The 18,171-nt window shown below is 41.6% G+C and overlaps 1 protein-coding gene across 10 annotated transcripts in view; it reads left to right on the forward strand.

Annotated features, from left to right (window-relative positions):
• GRIP1 (glutamate receptor interacting protein 1) overlaps positions 1–18,171 on the forward strand; it is a 579,208-nt gene that overhangs the window by 532,021 nt on the left and 29,016 nt on the right. For 7 of the 10 annotated variants that reach the window (XM_019543266.1, XM_019543261.1, XM_019543263.1 and 4 more), the window contains 5 exons: positions 5,869–5,938; positions 6,234–6,379; positions 13,379–13,556; positions 15,432–15,571; positions 15,712–15,897. In XM_019543266.1, coding sequence (XP_019398811.1) covers positions 5,869–5,938; positions 6,234–6,379; positions 13,379–13,556; positions 15,432–15,571; positions 15,712–15,897 — 720 coding nt within the window. The remainder of the gene's footprint in view (positions 1–5,868; positions 5,939–6,233; positions 6,380–13,378; positions 13,557–15,431; positions 15,572–15,711; positions 15,898–18,171) is intronic. The other 3 variants (XM_019543271.1, XM_019543264.1, XM_019543269.1) reach the window with 1 other exon arrangement.

Consider the following 18,171-nt stretch of genomic DNA (forward strand, 5'->3'; position numbering starts at 1 on the left):
TCCCCCTCTCCCCACCCCCACTTCATCCTGGCTGCAAAAACTCATTATATGCCATGTAGCCCAACATATCCTCCATACCAATAAACCATCAATTGCAAACCAGTCATTGCAAATATTCTGTGAGCATGGTAAAAAATTGGGAAATGACTAACCATCCTGAAGATGGCATTTCAGAATTATTGAGGGGGAGGAATATATCTTTGGTGTCAATGGAAAATGAATGAATACTAATAAGCTATTGCCACTTTTCTCACTGGGTGCAGCCAGACCTGCAAAATCACCACTCTTAGCAACAGCTTCATTGTTTGGTAGAACAAAAAAGAAATGAAGAAATACCTAGCAACACCCAGGGGCAGATCCAGGCATGCAGTGGTTCAGTCACATTCCCTTTCAACTGTGTAGTACATGCACAGTCAGCTCTCCACTACCAGTTGTACCCCTTTTTCAAAATCCTAGATCTGTTCCTAGCAGCACCTTGCAGCCTTTGAAAAGTGAGACAGGGCCACACAGAAGACCAGGTTCTCAATGGTAAAAAAAAAAACAGGACAGAGGCAAAAATGGATCTGACTGAGGAAAGCCCCCCCCCCCCCCATGATTGGGAAGCTGGCAGAGCAAAGCCTTCCAGTAACCTGGGAAGCTGTTGAAATGGACTGGAAGATCATGAACATACAAAGGCTATTGCTGGACAGTGTGCTCCCTGTGAGAGCTCCCTCCTCCTTCAGCAGGATACATCACATCAAGCTGCTTTAGCCTTGGTCTTGCAAGACCTTAAAAAACTTTTCCTCCTGGGAACAAGTAATCAGCCGGGGAAATTCCCTCAGGACTTAAATGGCAACAGCTTTTAGTACCTGCCTTTGATCCCTCCAACTCAAGTGGGAGCTCACCACCACAATGTACCAGCCTGCGAGGTTCATGAAGGGTGACCGGCAGGAAAGCCTGAAGGCTGAATACTGTGTTGTGAGCTGCGGATTTCAGAATTCACTTTTTGCATTGCTTTTTTTCTCCATTCTTCCTTCTGTTTTTTCCAAATGGTTTTGTCACATAGTTCTCCAGGCTTAATTCATTTGCACTTGCTCTTTTGCCCTTGTGGAACAATAAATATAATGTTTTCCTTCAGCTGTGGTAGTTTTTATATAAAACACTTAATAAAAAATCATGTGTATCCTTACTGCAAAGTGCAGGCTGCTATAAAACAGGCAACAAAATAACGATTAAGACAATAGCCATAAACCAAAGAGTGAAAGCACAGCCCCTGCACTTTAAAAACGTATTCAATTTACAGAAAGCAAGAGTGCGTGAAACAAGCCCCCCCATAGAGAACCCACTCCTTAAGCTCAAGCAAAGTATGAAACTGTTACATACAGTGGACGTGAATGAAGGAAGCTTTGACAAAGTCCATGCAGCATAAAAAGTTAGTCCCTATCCCCATGGTAGGGACAACTGGAATCTCTCATAATCAGGGATCCAGGTTTTCTGTTTCCCACAGAAAAATCACAGTTTTTCCCTGTTTTTAAGGAGAAACACCTGGGAAATCATGGTTTTCCCTGTGCAGGCTGGCAGAGTTCCAGTCTGCAAGGGACTGCCTGGGGCAGAAAGAGCATGATCAGAGATAGGAGGCAACATGTACATGTGCACATGTACACATGCACATGGCAACCAGGCAGTGAGATGGAGAGCAGCTCCCCACAAATAAGTCTGATGGGGTGAGGGGAGTGCATAAGCAATGTGTGGGGGAGATAGGTGAAATGTCAGGGGGGTAGGGCAGAACATAAGCAACATGTCAGAGAGGTGTGGGGGGCGTGCAACCCCTCCTAGATTTCTGTGCCCAAAAAAGAGCAGGGGGCTGCAGCCTGGCTGGACTGGCACTGGGCAGGAGCTGCCTCCGTGGCCCAGTGGGTGGGACATGCCACAGAAGAGTGCTATGCCTCCATGGCTGCTGAAGTGAGGTACCCCTTGCCTGTCCAGCAACAGTGGAGGGACACAACCATGTACCACTACAGCACCTCATCTTGGTGGCCATGGCATTGCAGATGACATGGGTCTCTGGGCACCAGTGGTGGTGTTGGCATAGAGTTATGACCCTCCCACACTAGGTCCCACCCACTGGGCTGTGGAGGTAGCTTCTGGCTGATGCTGGTCTGGCCAGGCTGCAGCCCCATGGCCTGCTGTGGGAGGCTGCACAGTGCCACAAAGTTGGGGTGGGGGACAGCCTGAATCCTGGTGAGCAAAGTGGGCAAGGGAGCTCTGATTTTCCATGATAAAAAAACAGGCCTGTGCAAATAGGGAAGTAGTTGATTCAGATTCAGCAGATTTGAAGGATAGTGATTTGATTCAGAGATTCAGATCACTGTCCCGAATCAATTTGGCCAAATCAGCTTTGGAAGATTCGGTGCTGATTCAGAGAGATGTGGTGATTCAGCCATACACTATAATGGGGAATCACTAAAATACCTATAATTTGTCATTTTTTGGCAGGTTTGGATGAAAACAGCAGGAATTGTAGCCCCTTCTGAGGGCATGAAGCCTGCCAAGGTTCAAGGAGATAGGTGTAGGGGTTTCTGGGAAACTGCACCTCAAGCTGCTGAAAGCAAAACTTTTGTGTCACTTGTGTGATGTGTGTTAAGGCAGATTTGGATGAAAACAGCAGGGATGGTAGCCTGTAACAGGAGCCCTTCCTGGTGCCAATTTACATCACCGCCCGCCTGCCTTTTTCTGAACCAGCTGCCTTTCCCTCTTCTGTTCAGGCAGAAACAGCTCACAAAAGGGACAGAAAGGCTGCAGACAGAGGCTTATATGCTGTTTCTATATCCCTCCCCCAGTGCACTGTGATTGAAGGAGGACTCAGGGAAAGATCACAGTCACTGGCCAGCTTCAGATGTCAGTCTTTCCCCCTCCTGCTCCCCCTCCCTCTTCTCAGTTTCTCTTCCCCTGAAAGACTGCCTTCTTAATCTCCGAATCTTTTTCCAAATCTTTTCCAAATTGATTCGGAGGCTCCAAATCGATTCGGAGGGGGGGTTTTTGTCTCCCAATTTGATTCAGGTTCGGTGATTCAACCTCCAAATCGGGCTGAATCTTCTCCGAATTGAATTGGTGATTGAAGCTTTGCACATCCCTGTAAAAAACCAAAATCAAATGACAAAATATATAGGTATTTAGAATTTATTTTGTTATAATGATTGAAACACTGGTAAGCTTCCAAATTGTTTTAAAATTGTAAATATATCAATAAAACATTGTGTTCAACTGATACCTCTGTGTGTGTGCGTGCGTGTGTGTGTGTGTGTGTGTGTGTGTAATATACATGGCAATTGTCATTTTGGACAGAGGCATCCTGCTGGCTGTTCAGTCTCCTAAAAGTCTCTGTGCCTCTTCTCTTCTCCCGACCCCTCAGCAAGACTCTCTCCCTTGCTCTCACAAGCACTGTACAGCATACCAGACCCAATTCTAATTGAAGGAGATATTGCACAGCAGCCTCTAGTTTCCCCTTCAGCAGTCACCTTTTGGTCTCAAATTTACACTGTCATTATTCTGCAGCTGCTAAGGCTTGTCCTGCATCCCAAACATCTGATAAAGGCTTCATCAGGCAGAACAATAGTGGGCAGTCTGGGTTTCCTAGAACAACAGATGGAAATGCTAACGCCACTGATGTACTGCACAGTGGCCAGTGGAAATAAATCTGTCCTTTTTCATTAAATAAGAGACATGAGCTCCTAAGGGACCTGCCATCCAAACTTTTCAAGGCCTTCTTCTATTACCATTCTGGAAGCTGCTGGTGACTTAGCTCAGGCCTTAGGACTTTTTTACATGTGCAATTGCCCAGCGCTGTGATGCATGCAGTTGTATAAGCAGCAAAATGCATGTCAGCGCAAAGAAAATGGCAGTGGCATGCATTTCAAAAAGCACACTGTCACCATTTTCTGCATGCTGACGTGCATTTCACCACTTATACAACTGCATGTAGCGCAGGGCAGTGCGCATCAGCTCGCATGCAGAGCAGACTCGATTAATAGACTTCTCCAAAGTGGCAGATCTCCAGCATGTTGCAGGACAGAAAGGTATATGTATAAATGCCCTTAGAGCACAGGGGTCACAAAATAGGAATATGATTTCTATCAGTTGTCTCAGTGTATAGAGGAACTTTTTGCTTATGAAGCTGTTGGTAATCATGTCAGCATTTGCAGTATAACATGCAACTTCCAGTGCACACTTCCTTAACAACACAAAGCAGTCAGCCTACTCTCACCATATTGCTTAGCTACTGACAACTAGCAGTTGGAGCGGTCAAGCTTCCAGATGGCAAAGACCACATGCTTTTGAACAAAGATGGAAGCTGTTTCCATTGCTGTGTTGATGCTGTAGCTATAGCGTGAGCTTTCTTTAGGGTAACAGGGTAGTTCTATACAGAGGATGGTGCTACATGCTGGGATGCTTCCAAAAGCAATCCAGCCAGCAGCCATTTGCCAGCTGTGTCAACAGCTATTTTGCACACACTCCCCAGCTACTGCCTCAGTTGCTTGCCCTCAGTTACACTACTGCTGCTTAGTGTTTAGAGCAGGGGTTGGCAACATGCAACCTGAAGGCCAGGTATGGCAATGGAGCAATTTGATCTGGCATATGAACGTGGGGCTTTAGTAGCAGGTGCTTTCCCTATTTCACTGTAAGGAGAAGTGGTTGGAGCTTTTCCCATGTTGCTGCAGGGAGGGGCAGCAGCAGCAGCAGCAGCAGCAGCTGGATCCTAGTGGCTACCCACCCTCCACCTCTGACGTGAGGTGGTCACTTCGACCTGCAGCATACAATGACTGCTAACCACTGCTCTGAAAATGTGCTGTTCCATCAGGCCATGCTTGTTCATGGTTTCAGATATGAGAAAGTGAAACTTTTGCAAGAAAATTTTATTTAGGGGCAGCTGATCCATCTTGTCATCCTTCTTCTCTGTTCCCACCATGCACTTACAGGCAGGCAAGTAACTGTACCTGCCAAAACCAGAGCCAAAGCTGCTCAGTAGCATGGTAGTTCATTCAAAATGCTACAGCTCTCTGGCAGTGACAGGTCAAATATGCTGTTGATTATTAAATCTTGCTGAGTATACTCAGCCAACTTTTATCATTAAGATCCATCAACCAAACCAACAGCATTGTACTACAGGTATTGCAACTTGACAGAATCTTGCCTAATGGAATCAGTTGGGTATTAGAATCAGAATCTGAAACTGTGTTCTGTGCCTGCAAGTTTTTCCCCCCACCATCTATCAGAATCAAATCTGTTTGCATGCATTAATCTGCAGCATCTTGAGCACTGAATGAAGTATGTGAACACATGATAAAAGACTGTGGCCAGTTATGTGCTGTAGACTTTTATACAGCATACTCTGTTGGTCATGAGTATAATGAAGTGCAGTTTGTGATCAAGTGAGTCATTGTGGCAAAGCCTCTAGTGTAAAACAGCATGTATGCCAGCATGTTGGCAAAATGACCTTTATTCTGTATAGCTTATTTTATTTATGAGGTTCTCAGGTTGTACTGGCAAAAGTACAGTGCTGCCTTTCTAAATGGTGGCCATGTGGTGTAGCTGTTTCATGAAAGTCATCCAAGGGCACACGTGGGCTCAGTCATAAGACACGTCCAGTTGGGCTGAATTAAAATAATATGAGCAACCTTAATTGTGGGATTTCTTATCCTCTAAGAGCTTGACCGTGATCTTGCAGCCTTAATAAATTCTGTGTGTGTGTGTGTGTGTGTAAGAAAGACAGAAAGAGAGAGAGATAATTTGTGTATGTAATATGTTGTGTGTGTGTGTATATATAAAGTAATATGTGTATCCATATCATGTACGTATCTAAAAGGCTGTATGTTTGTTCTTTTTCTACAGCTCCATCCAGTAGAAAACCAGGTGACCCTCTCGTTATTTCTGATATCAAGAAAGGAAGTGTTGCTCACAGGTGAGAACTCTCAACTCGCAGCAAAAGTCTGTTGCTTCCAGCTTGTATTTCATTTAACTTCTGCACATGTGGAAAGTATTATCAGTGTTCATCTCTCAAGCTTACAAATCAACTGAATGATTTTATTGGAAGAATAAATATGTTTTTAATCTCCAGTAGCTTAGACTGACTGTTTCCCCGTACACAAGCCTACTTCAATTTTAAAAACATTAAAAGGACAAGTTTGAATGGTGCCTTAATGTAATGTTAAAATTGTAGTAAAAATGACCATGTAATATTGTTTATTTGTTAACAGAACTGGAACACTAGAGCTTGGTGATAAACTGCTTGCCATAGACAATATTCGACTAGACAACTGCTCCATGGAAGATGCTGTTCAGATCCTTCAACACTGTGAAGACCTTGTAAAGCTAAAGATCCGCAAAGATGAAGATAACTCTGGTATTACAGTTCTTGCACTTACAAATCTTTTAGAGCATAGAATTGTTGTTTAATAGGTAGATTGCAGTTAAGGACTTTTGTTAAATGTTGTTTACATTTATTAATGACAATTTAAAATGTCAGAGTAAGTTAAACATAAGGGGTTGTCCAATCTGAAATTATATCCATGGCAGTGTTGCCAACAGGGACTTTGTTGCAATAGAAACTATTCTGTATTCCAGTGAGATGCTTTCCCCTCATAATGTTAGTTTTGCTCTTATGTTGCCAGCTAAGTCTCTCTCTCCGATTCTGGGAATCATGCGTAGGGTGGCTTCTTGTATCCCATGAATTGCCAACAGCCCTGTTCATGATCCAGCAGTACAGTTAAGAGTGTATTTAATCTTAAATCTATAATTTTGGCTTCTGTAAGGCTCATATGCCCAAAGTTAGATGGATTCTTAGATACTTTGCAGGTTCAGCCCATAAAGGTGAACTGAAATAAGTACCATTTGGTATACCAGTTTCTACCCCCAGGTCACATGCTCCATAGAAGTGCACACAGAGGGAGTTCTGCTGGGCAATATAATACCAAAAAATTGGACTAGGTCAGTCCAGTTACAATAGCTACTGTTATTACTATATTTAGTCAAATACAAGACCCTGAATATAAGATGACTACTCAATAATTGGATTCTATATATGGAAAATGTTGTCATTTGTTATAATTTTCCAGGTATGGAATCTAAGTATTGTAGGGTTTTCTTGAACTCCCCCCTCACCCCAACTGCTGCAACAAGGATAGAAGTGTCTGGGATGGGAGGGAGTCAGGTGCCCCCCTTGCTCTCTGTTCCACCCACTTCTGCCCCCTGCAGCCTTCGTGCCCCCACTGCCACCCTCCCATGCCCAGCTCTTTACAGCTTCTGCCCCTCCCTCCTGCTCTTTCCATTCTCTGCCCCTTCCCCCCAACTCCCTAGTCTCTGCCTCTTCCCCAAACTTCTTTGTCTTATATTTGAGTAAATACAGTAATTACTATTTGTAGTACAGTAACACCTAAGAGAGAGCCATAGATCCCAGTGTGGCAAAACCATGACAAAAAGACGGTCCCTCACTGATGAGTCTTTTATGGAACTCAAAGAACCTCTGCCTTAGGAAGGGAGAAAACTGAAGACCATTTTAGACAGGTAACTGAGAACAGGTTTTTACTGTAAGCAGTTGGAGATTTAAGAGCTTTTCTCTATACACAGTTGGAGGTGTCTTTTAGACGTTTATAGCACCCTGGGCCTCTGTCTTCTACTTTAGAATCATAGGAAAAGTAGGGATGGAAGGTTCCTCAGGAGGTCGTCTTGTCCAGCTCCTTACTTAAGGTAGGATCATCTTTGACTAAATCATCTCGGTCAAGAGCTTTTTTCTGTCTGCCCTTAAAAATTTCCAGGGGTAGAGACTCCACAGCTTCTCTGGGCAGCCTGTTCCAGTGTTTAACTACTATAGAAAGCTATCCCAAAGTAAATTTATCCTGCTTTAATTTGAAATTTTGCTCCTAAGTCCTTGTCCCCTGTTGCTGCAAAGACGTCTTTCCCCATCCTCTTTATAATCTCCCTTCAGGTTTTTAAAGACTGTTATCAAATACCCCTCTCTGTCTTCTTTTCTCTAGACTAAATAGTCCTAGTTCCTTCAACCTTTCCTTATACGTTCTTGCACATTCCAGACCGCAGGCAATTGTTTTTGCTCTCTGCTAGACTTTCTAATCTGTTCATATCTTTTTGCAAGTGTGAAGTCCAGAGCTGGACACAGTAGTCCAGGTGAGGCCTCACCAATGCCAAATAGGGTGGAAGGATCACTTCCCTTGATTTGAAGGTGACAGTCTTGTTAAATCAACCCAATATGCTATTGGCCTTTCATGACTTGTATTCATCTTATTGTCTACTGTAATTTCCAGCTCCTTTTCTGCACTACCCGTAGCCTAACTAATCATTCCCCAGTCTGTATGTGTGTGCAATTGTTCAATCCTAAATGCAGCACTTTATACTTGTCCTTGTTGCATGTCATTCAGTTGATTTCAGACTACTTCAGCAGTTTATCAAGGTCATTCTGGATCCTAGCCTTACTTGTCAGTGCCTGCAATCAACTTGCTATCTTCTGAAAATTTGCTAATCAATCCTATCACTCAAATAATTAATGAAATCATTAAACAGTACTAGGCTCAGGACAGACTACCTAGGGAGCCCCATTTGATACCCCCTCCCAATTAGACACTAGATCATTAATGATTAATCTGAGGACAGTGATCCAAGCAGTTATGTATCCACCTTACACCTTCATGTAGCCATATTTTTTTAGCTTATTAATAAGAATGTCTGGGGAGACATTGTCAGAAGCCTTGCTAAAATCAAGGTATATCACATCTGCAAGTGTGTGTCCCCCCGCAAATGCATGGAGCCTGTCCCCTGTCATAGAATGAAATCAGGTTGGTCAAGAATGATTCATTCTTGATGAATCCATACTGGCTGTGTATTCTCAAGTGTGACCTCCTAGTTTAACTGTTTCCCAGAACAGGGCTAGCAGTGAAATCATGACCTCACTGAATCCAATAGGACTTTTGTAATGGACTTTAGTGGAGCCAAATTTTCACCCTAGATTTGCACAGAGGCAGCATCTGTAGCCTTCTGAGGGACATGTGCCTCTGTTGGTGGTGGCCACATTAATCTGAACACAAGGGTCTGAACAGGACCCTTACTTACACAGGTCACTTTAACAAATGAATGTTTCTTAATTTTATAGCTGAATTATACAGTACTTATACTGAGGTTCATTTATTTTAGCTTCACATTAAATTATATGTCTTTCTGTGCAACAGATACCAGTATAATTGAAGCTACCCCCATTTAGGTTCTCAGCCAGACTGTAGAAATAATGAAGTCAATTTTCCATATAGATTATACTAATAAAAACAATTGAATGAGTGCCAGCTTATTCATAATGATTAAAAATTTTACAAAGTAACTCTCAAACTCTGCTGGGACTAAAATGAAAATGAATTAAAATGATGGTGCCGAATTTTTTTTAAAGCTGACATTTAACTTAAATTCAGTTTAAGTAACTTGTTACTTATAGTTGCCTAGTTCTATTTTCTGAACACAGGCAATATGGAGCAGCCATACTCCTTTAAACTCAGTAAAATACACCATTAAGAAGTTCCAAAGAGAACTAAAGCATCATGTTTATAGATAAGTAGGCATGGGCACCAAAGCAATTTCTAAAACCTAAGCAGTTTCTGGACGCTGCAACCTTTGATTTATTTTTAGATTCTTGTCTTAATCCATCCTTTGGTTCTGTTCTTTTCTGTAAGTTTTCTATTTTTGTCATGTTTGCCCTATTTCCCTCTTAAGTAGCCTGTCTCTTTCTAGTTTGTGTTTTCTCTCTTTCATTTGATATGTTTTTTAATCCATTTCCATACTCTCTGCCTGGCTTCCTTTATTTAAACTTTTTCTCCCTCTCTTTGTCCTCCTTTAGAGCTCTCTTATTGCCTCCTCCATCAAGCGATACCATATCTTTCCAAATATTTTCCTGGCTTCTGCTTCTCTCCTAAAAGCCAACACAAGTGCTGAGGTCAGGAATGGAGTAGTTCCTTCCAATAGGGTTCTCTAGTAGTGTTCCTGGTTTACACAGGAGCCTGGATAGAGCAGGTAACACTTTGCTTAGCAGAGTCCAGAGAACAATATTAGAGGTAGTACAGTATTAAGAGCTTACTTGCAGAAATGTAACAGTTCTGCAACCTGTGTGGCAATGGCATTGGCTCACAGGGGGGCAGCAGCTTGGCTGGGAGCAGCAGACAGCTGCGGTCGCCTCTAGTTTTGTGCTCTCCCTGCAAGTACATGAGTACACAGGGCTCCTGCCAGCGCCGCCTCCTCCCTTGTCCCCTCCCCCCCAGTTGTGCTACTGATTACTAGGTCTGTGCAAAGCTTCAGTTCCTGATTCAATTTGGTGGAGATTCAGTCTGATTCAGTGTCCGAATCTCTGAATCCGAATAGAATCAGGAGACCCTTTAATCTCTCTGAATTGATTCGGAAAGATTCGATGATTTGGACATAGACACAGCTTTAAATGTTTTTTCCACATACCTCAAGGTACCAGGTGGCTCGTGAATGCTGCGATGCTGGGATGGATGGAGAGTCCCACAGGAGCCCGGGGGGCTCCCCAGCACACTCAATAGCAGACCCAGAAGTGGACCAGAAACACTTCCGGTCCACTTCTGGGTCTGCAGGGGAACACACCAGGGGGCCCCCTGCACTCTCCCAGCTCAGTGACTGGTGCCTCCTAGGTTTTGGGGCAGGGATACCTGGGGTCCCCTTGTGACTGATCACTGAGCTGGGGAGAGCATGGAGGGCCCCCCTGTGCTCCTGTGGGATGCTCCATCTGCCCCAGCATCACAGCCTTCACAAGCCTCACCTGGTACCTTGAGGTACATGGAAAAAACATTTAAAGCTGTGTCCATGGCAAAATCGTTGATTCTCTGAATCAGCATCGAATCTTCCGATTCAGAGTTGGCTGAATGTAACCGGGAACATCAATCCGAATCAACAAATCGAATCACTGTCTCCGATTCGGGCCGAATTGAAATCAAATACGGCCCATTTCACACACCCCTACTGCTTACTTGTATCAAATGAAAAAGCAGAGACCTAAATACTGAGATGTATTGCAATAACTGCATTAGCAGAAGAAAAGCAGCATGGGAACATTTCACCAGGCTCTGAGGAAGCCCCAGTATGCATTATGTAAATTTTATTAAATGCCTTCTTCAAGGGAAAATATTCATAAGCAGAACGGAAACAATCTCATTGTTTCCTGCCAACTTCTCCCCCAGAGGAGGTAATTCCATCACCTTATTGACCTGATCCTCACGACCCAAATGTAGGTCTTCCATTAGACTGTCAAAGCAGCTGCCATTGTGTATTTAGGCCAAATATTTTTCATGTTATTAAATAGTTAGCTTTAAAGGTAAGTAATACTGAAATTTTGTGTGTGTTCTGTTCTGTCATTAATTTCCTTAACTAGCACTGAGGAGAAGAAACAAATAGAGCCTGGCCTCCTCTTTTGCTGTTCCCTAATCATTGTAAACTTGCTGTTGTAGTGGGAAAATAGTTTATTTCATGAATGATGTCTACTAATTTTTGCTTTAGATATTACTGTTGATAACTAGACACCTCAATACTTGATCAACCAACACTAAACACTGCCCACTGCATTTTTCAGGTCGACTCCCCCACCCTTTTTTTTTTTAAACTATATAGTTCACTTGCTATACTGAAGGAAGGCTATGTTGATATAGCTTTATTAAACCTGGGATCTCAAAACACTTAAATAATAATTCTCCCAAAGTGCAGAAAAACAGCCCTTTCTGCTGTTCACAGTTTTGTGCTTACTCAGCACATGACCCTCAGTCACTTCTTGCTGAATCTTAGGTTTTAGTTATTTGTTTCTAGAGCAATTTTCTGGCAAGTGACATGGGTGGGGGGCATATAATAAATTTAACACAGTGGTCACCAGTGTTTTCCAGCAGTGGGCAGGAATGACCCAGCTCAGGTCTGAGGTAGGCCAGCACTAAGCCCACTCACCGCCACTGATTCTCCCTGCCACAGTCAAGGCATAGGCAAAGTTCCCTGCCACCCAGCCATGACACAGTGTCGTATGACACAGGCAAGATCCTGACTGCTGAATGCTACCAAACACTGCAGGCCAGATTCAGCTATAGGTTGTCAACCCCTAATTTAACAGGCGTTCTGGATAAGTTTCGAATGTATGTGCCACATATGAAAGGCGCAGTGAGTACAGGTTTCTATTTCTTCTCCTAACACAAACCTTTCCTTTTCTTTGATGATACATGCATCTTTTCTTTGAAACCGGAGCAGGAAACAAGGCAAAGGGCACTGAGAGGCTCTAAAGCAGAAAGATGCTGCATAGTTTTAAAGATAATACCATTTCCCTCTCTTCTCATGAAATGCTTAGTTCAGTGTTAAAGTGTCCCTTTCTCCGAACTTTGCTATTGGCATACAATTGCTTTCCTAACTGAGTGCTGAATGTGCATCAGCAAGGTTATCAGTACCTACTGAACCGTTTCAAAATGTCATTACTGGCACCTCTGGGAACACGTGCCTGACAGGCCAAACACCCTCAGTAAATACCAATATCATAAACAAGGACAGGAGAGCATTTGATATTTCGATCTCCAGAAAGCTTTGACTTTTTAGATTTTTAAAAATATCCCCTTGCAAATGACACATGCTACAGTTGGTTGACCTCTTGCTGTGACACCTTCTGGATACAAAGGACACAGTGCATTTCAGCCACTCATCTTCATTTCCTGATTATTGTTTGGTAAGATAAAAAACAAAAAACATGCAAATGACTTCACAAAAAATGACATTAGTTCGTTAATTGCACAGCCTTATTTCCGGTCCTGCACAGAAGCTGGGAAATACTTCTAGTGATACCAGAAGTGGAGACTCAAAACAAGCCCATCAAAAGCATTGAATTGATATCTGATATTTATCAATAAAATGGGCAATTAAGGAAAAAAAGTCCTCAGCTGAAGAAAAAACTGGCAAAACTACAGTGATCACAAACTCTTCCTACCTTACAACTTTACTGTTTTTAAACCCTTTCCATTTTGTTCAGTTACTGGAAACATTTTTTTTCCCCAACAGGGAGAGTATCTCATTCTCTCTAAAATGGTCCTGAAATTACATTTGTATAGAACCATACATATTACAGTTTTAAATATTGGAGGTTGAATCCTGGTTCTGCTGAAGGGAGTGGGAACTTTACCATTTATGTAATGGGATCAAGTTTTGACAATAAAAGCACAGTGCATTAAAGATGCTTTTATTTTTATTTTTACAAAATAAATTAGTGAAATATTGAATATTAAGACTATCTGAAATGTAACCTGTAGAGAATGCTCTGTCTTATTTTCAGTCACTTTTCTGAATCTATTGTTCTTTTCATTCCTTCTTTCATAAGAAACCAATTGCATCCCTTTGGCCTTTATTGTAGATGAACAAGAGAGTTCTGGAGCAATTATTTACACTGTGGAGCTCAAACGCTATGGTGGACCTCTTGGAATCACAATTTCTGGTACTGAAGAGCCCTTTGACCCAATTATCATCTCCAGTCTTACTAAAGGAGGACTTGCTGAACGGTAAATTGGAAAAATATTAACATATGTTTTACTTACCAGCTTCATGCCTTCCACTATTCACATGAACTAACACAGTAATTTGTTGATTTCCTAAAATCTAAGGGGAAAGACTCAGCTTAGCAGCTTACAGTCTTTCTGTCATCAATTTGTTTTCTGTATTTTTGCCAGGCTTGAGAATAACATGCCTATTTTAGCATAACAATGTTAAACCTCAACCTTAGCTTTCCTAAAGCAATGGAATAGCCAAAGGATTGTGTGTTTATGTATATTTTTAAAAAAATATACAGTACATGTGTGTACACACACATGCACATACACAAAAATTATGCATACATGCAGCCTGTTTGTTCAAGAACTTACACATAAATGTAAGGGCACTCTTAAAAACAAGCAGTTATCTTCAATAATGTTACCTAATGGTTTTCAGCGTTTCACACAGTAAATTTTATGTAGGGGAACTTGCAAATATTGAGTTTATTTTACCTATAAGAAAATCTTATATTTGTTTTATGGACATCTGGTACATGTGTATGTGTTGTTGTTAAGCAGTAACACTGTATTGACCTCATAGGTATATGAACCATGGAAAAGTTATAACATTTTTCATTCTAGTACAACTATACTGAATATATTCCAGCAATAGTCATTTTCAATGCAAATTATAAATTTACTGTGCTATCGGACAAGTTCCATCTAGTAAATACATTATTTATCTGTTTTACCCTGGCCAAATCCACAGGCCTCTGATGGATGTTTAGAGCCTGTGTAAATAGTGATTTAGGTCAAATTTTGAAACCTGGCTGGTGCTTTTGGGCATGGTAGTGTTTGGTGTGCAATGTGGCATTTCTTGGAAGGGCCTTTTAGAAAGGTCTGGGCATCCTCCCTTTCAGGTGTCCCAAATCAGTCAACAACAATTACTGTCATTTTTTAAAGTCTTGGCTTAATTTCCTAAGGAGCAGGTATATAGAACTGTCTCAGCTGGGCATGTTTTTTGACAGTGTCAAACAAAAAACAATGACGTAGGGAGGGAGCATGTCTGTTAAGAATGAAGACTGCATCTATAAGTACACAGCCCAGAGCATATCTGTTCCTCTCTTGAGCTGATCCTACCAGAACTGGCATAACAATGAGATAGTGGTTCATTGCTCTCATTTCTGCTGAATTTTCTGTCTCTGTCCTCTGATTGTGAGACTACACACTGAAAAACCTATATTTACATTAAGATCAAAGTAGTTTAGACTTTTTTTAATGAAGAATGACCACAGAATCCTTAGCTGGAGCAAAGGAAATTAAAAATCTCCACTTCTGCACATTGACTTTGCTATTGGTAGTATAGCAGAGGTGACTTAGGGACTGGACACACAACAATTTATACCTGTGTAATTTTCATCAATTTTATTTTCTGATATAAGCCCAACCAGCATACAGAGTGAACAAAGCATCAGCTATTCTGGGATAGCTTTATGAAATGGACTACTATTACTGCAGCTTTCCAAGAGGTAGTAGAAGGGAGCAGGTTTACCTTGAGTGTACTGCTACCCCAAAATAAATTACGGATGCACAACACATACATTGGTGTTACTTAGACTGGTGAGGTTTTTCTCTTATTTTCCCAAGGATAATTTAACACCAGATTCAAGTAAGTTTCACTAGTTTAGGACTATATTCCTTTTTACACGGGTATAAAGGTGCTATGAATCCAAGCTCCCAATTGAAGCACCATCAGTGATTACTGAAGTTGCTAATTAAAATTAACTCCAATAATAATAATGTTAATGAGAAATTAAAGGAAGAATGTAAATACAGAAATAAATTTATTTTGCTTCTTTTTCTGTTCATCTTTTCTCAGTGTTCTTTTTATTCTCTTTATTGTAGGACTGGTGCAATTCACATAGGAGACCGCATCCTAGCAATAAATAGTAGCAGTCTGAAAGGAAAACCTCTGAGTGAAGCCATACATTTGTTACAGATGGCAGGAGAAACTGTAACCTTGAAAATCAAAAAGCAGACAGATGGTGAGTATGGCTGTAGTTACGTCAACCAATTTATTTCTACACCTTAGAGCACTGGACAAGTCATGAATGGAAAAGAGGTCAAGCATTTCTATATGTTTGCAATCAACCAATAATCACTTTTGTTTTTGAATCCTATTCAGCGGCAAGTCCCAAGAAATTTCCTGGCTCTGGTCACATAAGTGAAATGAGTGATATAGAAGATGAGACCTCTGCTGCACAGAAAACTGGCAAACTCTCTGACATATACTCCACTACGGTCCCAAGTGTGGATAGTGCAGTGGAATCATGGGATGGCTCTGGTATTGACACCAGCTATGGGAGTCAAGGTACTACCAAGATTTCACACAGGACTTAAAATAGGCCTCGTGCAAACATTCAGTTTCTCCTGGGAGAGTTCCTGCTCTCCCAGGAGAAATTGTGAGTGTACAGAATTAGGGACAGAAATTACACATAAACCAGTGTAAGTGATCAGCAGCCACTTCAAATCTGTAACACAGCAGAAGTTCAGTGCACATAAACTAATTTCAAAATGATGAAAAGAGGTTTAAGATAAACCTAAAAGGATATAGTATCAGACTAAACTGATTCAGGTTAAATAAGTTTATAGAACTTGTGTCCCAGATGCCCTCCAGATTCAAGTTAACTCATAGTCCCTCAGCGTCCCAGGATGTTTTGCACCTCCCTTGAAAATCCCCCTTTTCAGGGTAGGCAGACTAGCCTTGGCCCAAGCTGTCTGCTCCAGCTGAGCGGGAGGTGTGCTCTAGTGCTCCTTGGCTTCTGGTCTGGGCCACCGCAGGCATGTGGCTGCATTTCTGGAATCAAAAGTGAATGCCTGTTCACTTGCTTATTGGCTTAATCTGCGCAGCTTAGACTAAACTGTGACGATTTAATCGATTCGGCCGTGGGCTTTTCAACTGTCTGTACTTCAGGCTTTTTCTCTCAGAGTAAAAATGGCCGTTCCAGGAGAAAAATAACCTGGGGACAACCAGGGTTAAATCACTTCTAGGAGAGTTTCTCCTGGAAGAGCAAATTTTTGTACCTGCTGACACCACAAGCCTGACCATGGACAGTCTGGGTTTTCCAGTCAGAGCTACCCTATGCACTCTTGCCAGGCAGTCTTTAACCAATACTGAGATGTGTGCACAGGGCTCTCCTTCTCTTGCCCCTACCCCCACTTTGCCCTGGTTGCACAGTGTCAGCACTGCAAGCTCACCACTCTTCAGGGCCTTAGCATTTGAATATCTATACATATGGCTCTGGGTGAGCTTTTCTATCATGAGAACAAACGTGGGAGAGTTTTCCCAGACTGTTTGCATGTTTGTACAAGTTTATGGCTGAACCTTATCTACCTTACAGAAAATCCTACCTCTTATCCCAACTTTCAGCTTAATACTTCAGAGTGTGCTTGTATCTCACCATGCCCACACACCTTACTGTCTGGTGTTCCTTCTTACACTTGGCTGGCCACGAGTTCATTCTTTCATGACAGTGTGATGAATTATGAAGCATTTGTCAATATATTAACAGGCTTTCAGTAGCTTTACTGATGTCTGAATAGCCCAATCCATAGCTCATCCACAGCTAAATGAATTTATCCATCAAGCTTAGATTAATGTAAGGCACACAACACATTGAAGATGTTCCTTCCTTTGAGTATTTGAGGTCCATGCACAGTGATTTTAAAACTGATTACAGTAAAGATTTATTGTAAACTGCTTAAAGGGAAGCATGAGAGATTATTCAGTGATTTGTTTGCTTGCATTCCTTCATTAGTCATGTGCCATTAATATCGAAGTCTAGCTCTGGGAGCAATCACTGCATTTAAAGAAATTATTTCAATTAAAGAAATAATGGAATCTTGTTTTCTTGCAAACGTGCAGTTCTATTAGACTGTTTGCTTAATAATATATTTAAATGTTTCAACTTAAGTTTATGTATATAAAGCAATATTTTAAACTGGAGAAAATGAAGGCAGCTCTTTAATACTCTAGATAACCCAAAAAAACCCCAAACAAACACAAACACTTCATGCTACTGATGTGCCCAGTACATACATTACAGATATTTAAACAGACAAATCGCCTCACCAAGGAATTTATTTGCTGCTTTCTGATTGCACATACTCCTACAAGTGTATCTTCATCTCTACATTGCAGTAAACAGTTTTCTGTGAGAGAAGGCAGTCAGATCTTTTGGCCAAACTTTCTTCCCCTTCCTCCCCACCATTGAAAATTGGAGCAGGACCTGGCACAATGCTTTGTTTGCTTAACTGAAGTTCTGTGCTGATTATTTTGATCGCTTATCTTCAATTAATGTATGTCTACTCAGTGAAACATTTGTTGCCTGCTGTCTGACACTCCTTTGAGACCTAGCCAATAGTATCAGAGAAAGCAGCGGATACCAGCCTTGATTGCTGGTTTTCTGTTACTTAATTTTTAGATTTAATGGTCTTTCAAGGTACATCCTACTAATAACTCTGTGTGGAACAGAAGACTCTCTCTTGGCATTTATTTGTGAGCATTTTTTTGTGTTTTGTTATTAATTTACTATTACATATAATGTTTCTGAGGCCTGAAACTTGATACCCATTACAGTGATTG

The sequence above is a fragment of the Crocodylus porosus genome, unplaced genomic scaffold, assembly GCF_001723895.1.
Source record: "Crocodylus porosus isolate Cpor-Errol unplaced genomic scaffold, CroPor_comp1, whole genome shotgun sequence".
In the NCBI taxonomy this organism is placed as follows: Eukaryota; Metazoa; Chordata; order Crocodylia; family Crocodylidae; genus Crocodylus; species Crocodylus porosus.